Source organism: Cygnus olor, chromosome 1 (genome assembly GCF_009769625.2).
Source record: "Cygnus olor isolate bCygOlo1 chromosome 1, bCygOlo1.pri.v2, whole genome shotgun sequence".
NCBI classification, from domain to species: domain Eukaryota; kingdom Metazoa; phylum Chordata; class Aves; order Anseriformes; family Anatidae; genus Cygnus; species Cygnus olor.
Genome location: NC_049169.1, coordinates 147,251,298 through 147,257,297, shown reverse-complemented (window position 1 = coordinate 147,257,297; position 6,000 = coordinate 147,251,298). Strand labels below are relative to the sequence as shown.

Here is a 6,000-nt window from a genome sequence, read left to right as displayed (position 1 = left end):
ATACGAGCTGTTGTCTGCCTTTTCCTTCAGTTCTTGCTGGTTAATAAATAGCCACTTACGCACATGTACAGTCGTGTTCTCAGAGCTCCAGCTCGGCAGGCAATTTGAGTTTTAAAAGCACCTCGCTCTGCCGTTATCACCGGAGCCTGACCAGCTCAGTTAGGTGGCACTACACTCCTTACCCGCCTAGAACCGCTCCAACGGATAATTTCACAAAGTTCATCACGCTGAGTTCTAGGTGAGCTGAGGCTAGCTAAAGGAATTTTAAATAGTTCTTCTTCAGGTAAGCATAATTACTGTTCGCTGCTAATATACCTACAGTATGTCCTTATTCTGCGATGGGGGAATCTTCTCCCAGAAACCAAGACGTGGCAGGAAGGGGTGTGCTGTTGAGAGGAATGCTGCCTCTGGGACTGGGAATGGAAAAAGGCAACTAGTTACATTCAAAATCTAAAGCAACTCTCATGCATTCCCTTTCCAACGAGGCTTAATTTTGCTTCTTAAAGCAAATATACTAGCATGGCAAAAAATGAAGTGCAGCAGTTAATTCTAGACAGACGGCCTAAGAATGAAATCATGACAACCTTGGTGCAATCCAAGAAATTCAGTTGAGCTGGTGGAAGAATTTTATTCTTATCTAAGTATCAAGTGCATTTTTTTTTTGCTGTTCAAACTTTAGTTATTGCTCAATAACTATCAAAAAGAACAGAGGAATACTTTCAGTTTAGTTTTATTATATTATAACAGATCTGCAACTACAGCTTATTTCAGCCAAAACATTTTTGTATTCCAAACTCTTAGAAAATATCTACATTAATCATATTTTTCTATTCTTAAAAATAAAAAAAAAATCTACCTAGCATACCAATGCTGCTACAGCACTTGAAAGGGTGCATTACTTATTTAAATTCTACTGTAAATGCAATTACTCTTGCAGTCATTGTTCTTCCTTTTCTTCTGCGCTGCTTTGGCTTCAGGTTTCAAAAAGTTTGTTAAAAGCTGTTCCAACTTCTGAAACCATGTCAGAGGCAGTCATTGAACGTCCGAATTTTTGAAAGGCTTGGTTGTTACACTGCCTCGTAAGAGAGCAAGCTCCAAACGCAGCCACCAGGAAGGGATTTTGACTAAAAGGAAAAAAATAAAATTACAAACAATATCTGAACATTGCTTTTCTAAAGCAGTTTTGTGTAATTCATAAGGTGGCAGACGTAATCTTTGTACCCATAAATGTTTGTCAGCACCGCTGGGAAGGACAAACACTTGCATTTCTTAAACTCTTGTATTGCAGGGCATTGTTGGCCGAGTATTTTTGAACTCACACTGCTCTTCCCATGGCTCAGCACGACTGAGTAAGAAACAACACCAACGCCGAAGGATGCAAAAGGAAAACACACTTGCTCAGGAAGCGGGTTAGAAGGTGTTCCATGGACAACCAGGTGGTCCCTCACAGACTCAGCTATGTATAAACACCTCACCGACTGCCCCAGGAGCCATTACATTTCATTAAATCAGCTTTCAAGGAGCACAGGGACAGCTGTGGGCCACACCAGAAATTAAGGCACACTCTCTTAATGCTTTCTACGTTTATGAGCTGCCTGACAGCACGTCCCTGTCCACACTACTCAGGCACCGAACCTCCCCTGGAGAAGCAGCATGGACCTGGCACCTCCAAAGCACCTTCTCCCAGGCTGGGCCGCAGGAGCCACTTCTGCTGCCTTTGCGGTCCCGGAGCAGACGAAAACAGCAGAATAATTTAGCAGCCAGCCCTAGGCACCAGTTGTTGACTGGTTAAAACCCTCAAAAAGCTCAGCCCGGAGCTTGGAAAAAGCTGTCCGTAAGTCACTGAGAACCTGCTGACTTCTGGGCTACGTGTTTTGTGAAGAATCACTCCCGCGTTTCCTTCACCTATAAAATGGTGGAGTTTCTGAGTGAGCTGCCTGGAAGACCCTCAGGGGCCCAAATCAGGAGAGCCTGGAGAACACAGGCTGTGTTTGCTGATTTCTCCAACATTTAATACTGATCTGTTGTGCGCCATGCAAAAATGAACTCACGCTTCTAATTAAGTAAACTGAAGTTACTCTTTTAGTGACAGCTGCAACTTCAGATACACAAAGAATCCTGGTTTCAGTTTTCATTCTGGATATGTCAGATTTCAGAGTTTTAAAGGCTGGTTCAGTCGGTCCCTCATTCTCACTGGGAGACCTAGTACAGCGCTCCACCAGTACCGCAGGGACAGGCTAGTTAACTCCCATGGGCACCGAACTGCAGGTGACTGCATGTAGTGTCTAAAACATTACAACAGACCTCTTCGCTCCTGAAATGGCAGCAAAAACATAAACACCAACAGGAAAAGAATACGAATTACAGTGATCAAAATGCAAACTTAGAAAAGAAAGAGAATCTCTGAAAGCGAGTAGCGTAATATACAGGAATATAGAAACAAAGAACTGAAAAACCTATGAGAGAACTAGGTGACAAGGAGAAAGGGAGCATCTATGGGATATACAGGCTTTAGGTAAGTTTTAATTTATATTATGGGGACAGGGATTGCTACATCTGGAATTTAACACACTGACTAGAGAAAGGTGGGACCTGGAGCAAGGCTCTGATGATCGCTGCAGCCAGCCACGCTCAGTGGGGCAGCCCAAGAAGGCAAAACTCATCCACAGTGAGTGGGTCAGAAACGGCAAAAACCAAGAGCCCAAACAAAAACCAGGGAAGTCAGCTACATGCCTTAGCTCAGAACTGCGTTCAGCCCTGGATATCTTCTCTCAAAACAAATACCCCTGAGACTGAAAGAGTTCAAAAAGGATTGAAAAGATACCTCGAAATCGACAGACTGCCATATGAGGAAACACTGAAAAGAAAATCTTTGGACAAGAAAAACAATGAGATGGTAAAATCAATTTTTTTTCAGCAGAAGAAATGGAACACTCCAAATTGACTTCTCATATAGTCTGTGATCTCATATACTACCAAAGGGCATACTGCTACTGCTGCTACTGTACTAGAGGGACATGCAGTCACACTACGAGACAACATATTTCAAAGGTATATGGAGAAACCTTGTTACTTAGTGAACAATTTCCACATTAACAGGCATAATAAATTATTGAAAATAAGAGCGAACTAAGGGTATTTTTTTAAATGACTATTTAGACTAAGAATCAGTCTGAAGCATGACTTCAGACTACAGTCTACAGTTTATAGCTCATTACTAACTGGGACGAGACCGTTATTCCCTCACTACTTGTCTTAAGGTTCCTTTCAATTTTGTTTAAAGAAGCTACTTTCACAGAAAGACTACATAGCTATATGGACCAACTAGTCAGAGAGGAATTGACACCATTTAACAAAAGAGCCAGCAGTCAGCTGCAGGTGCAGGTTCGCTTGATGTATGAGCAAACCAGTCTGCCACTTGGCCTTACGACGGTCACTCTCTTTGAAATCGTACTTTGTTTCCCAGTTTCAACTTACCTGTCCCACTGTATTACTTAGGTACAATGCAAGGTAATTCACCAAATTACAAAAACAAAACTAAATAAGCTATTTTTGAATTACAGAAATATTACTGTGAGTGACCACCACTTATTCTTCTTTTTTTTTTGCCCGCATTCAACTGTTTTGAAAACATATATTCCACACGTAAGTGTCTTTGGGAATTGAGCCAGGATCACACTCTTGTGCCTCAAATGCGGCAGATGTGAGTTTTTCTTACTCTAACAGTAACTAGGGGACTGCATTACAACACACTTGTATTTTTAAAAGTACACGGATATTTTAGTCCCAATTTTACCTGAAAAGTTCTAAGGCAGGTCTACAGCAGCTGCCATAGGCGAACACAGACTAACAAGAATTAATAAATTATTAATTAATATTCATACCCATTTGTTTTTTCAGCTCCAGCCATAAATGCCCAGTGCGCTAAGACTCCCAGAGAACCAGAAAGGAGGTCTCCCTGTCCTCCACACCTCCGGCTGCTTCCTTCATGGCTGCATACCAGTACTGTGAACAAACAAACCAAAAACAGTCGTGCACTTTTTCGTCTATTCACAATAACAACGCTGTAGCTGCGAGGGTTAAACTCAGAAGAAATTCACAAGCAGCAGTACATGCTGAAATACACTACTCATAAAAAAAAAAGCGTTAACATTTTAAAAATAGTTTTCCAATTACTGTTCAGTCTTTTCTAAGTAACAACACAACGTATGCACCTTACGTTTTCCATCTCAGCCTGCACAGAACTTTCAGTCACTGGTCAGTGATTCGTGTTTGCATACACTACTGATGCTGCCACAATACGCATACAACCCAAGCTGGACCACATCCCTCCACTGAGCCACTGCACAGTCGCAGCTCTCCAGAGCCTCCGACCTTCAGTGTTTACAAATGTAAGGCAAGGGGTTTCACAAAGAGCAAATGCTCTTTGAACTCAGTAGGGCTACATTCTGAAGCCTTCTTCCACGCGCATCAGAAAGAAACTACCGAAAGCAGCCTTTTCCTTAGGCTTTGTAAAAATACAGCCAAAAAGAGATCTCTTTTTCTGCCAGTCAACAGCATCCTGAGAGCCCATGCGTTTCCGTCAGCAGCGTCACTGCGGATAGGCTCTGTCAGAGTATCAGATGTTCCATTTCTGTTTTAAATGTACAAAGGTCCTTTGTCAAACTGACCTCTGCGGAGCTTTAACTACAAAGAACATGCAAATGGTTTCACTGAACGTAGCTCCCTTGCTCTCCACTCTCAGCAAGCCCAAGGAAGAAGCCTGAAGGATACGTAAGGCACACAAAAAGAGAACACCGCCAACTCTGCTACCCTTCTCCAAGCTCTCTCGTGGGTATGTATCTGCCCTTAGCTCTCCTTGCTAGGCTGAGAAAAAAGAAAAAGAAAAAGAAAAAAAGAGAACTTTCTTTTCCTCTCCTAGGAGAACAGAAGAGCTGATAGTATCAGTGGTGGCCACATAGCAATCCTTAGGATCTCCAGTCAGGTACTCAGGAGCTATGGGCTCAGGAGTATGCACATAATGGATTGTGCATTCCTGGGCAAGCTATGTACACAAGCAAGTATTTAAAGCAAGACACTGCTGGGACAACAGCCTTTACCTCAGTTTCCTGCAGTCACCTGGGCTAGGTTTCTCCAAGACGTATGAAGAGAGCAGCCCAGGCATTTTAGAGGGAATACTATTCATATTTTTAGAGGGAGCACATCTCTTCGATAACGGGAAAAATCTGTCTGTACAAAAATTGAAGGCCTTGCATGTAAGCCTTCTTAAATAGCAAGACATAAAAAACTGCTTAACACAAGCAAACTGTTTCCAGTTCATCTGCATAGCTCATTGCTGCTTTCTGTTACGCAGTGCCGCGGAGAATTGCACTTCACTTCCATTTCCTACCAATTCTTCCAGCGGTAATTGCTGGGCTCATGAGGCCAGGCAGTTGTGCATTTCTGCTGCCACTGGGAGGGCAAAGATTCATTAGTCACCCTGCACACAGCAGACACCACTGCAGCGTTCCCAGCAGTTAATTTTCCCAATCACTCGTCTCCCCTCCCCTCCCCCGGTCCCAAATTAAGATTCCGGCTGTGTTCCTCAGTGAACAGTAGTTAATGTCAAATTTCACAAGTGTAATACACTTCTGAGTTAGGTATCTGAAAAAAGGTATGCCCTTTTAGGTGGATTTCTTTTTTTTTTTTTTTTTTTTTTTTTTTTAATACAGCGCTTCGGAGAAATTACCTCTAATTCTGCTACTTTGAAGATGGTATCTCACAGGATTTTCACTTTGAGGTCTTGAACTCCTGGCAGGAGGCAGGATGGAAATCCTCTGTTCAAAAGCTTTGAGGCCTTCTGACTGACAGCCGAGCACAAGCCCCCGCTTATTAGCTGTATGTCACCATCTGCCACTATTCTGTAGCCCCACAACCTTCCAGCCAGTTTTGAGCTGTGTAGGAAAGTAAGAGCTCCTCAAACTAGGCCAATTATAATACCCTGCTACAAAAAGTGGTCTT

The 6,000-nt window shown here is 42.7% G+C and overlaps 1 protein-coding gene across 6 annotated transcripts in view; it reads right to left on the bottom strand.

Annotated features, from left to right (window-relative positions):
- Window positions 1–717: 717 nt before the first annotated feature.
- The window catches only part of NAXD (NAD(P)HX dehydratase), a 49,326-nt gene continuing 44,043 nt past the window's right edge, over window positions 718–6,000 (bottom strand). For all 6 annotated transcript variants that reach the window (XM_040537035.1, XM_040537020.1, XM_040537007.1 and 3 more), the window contains 2 exons: window positions 3,885–4,005; window positions 718–1,124 (listed from right to left, as the gene is read on the bottom strand). In XM_040537035.1, the coding sequence (XP_040392969.1) occupies window positions 974–1,124; window positions 3,885–4,005 (272 nt within the window). In that variant the 3' untranslated portion in view covers window positions 718–973. The remainder of the gene's footprint in view (window positions 1,125–3,884; window positions 4,006–6,000) is intronic.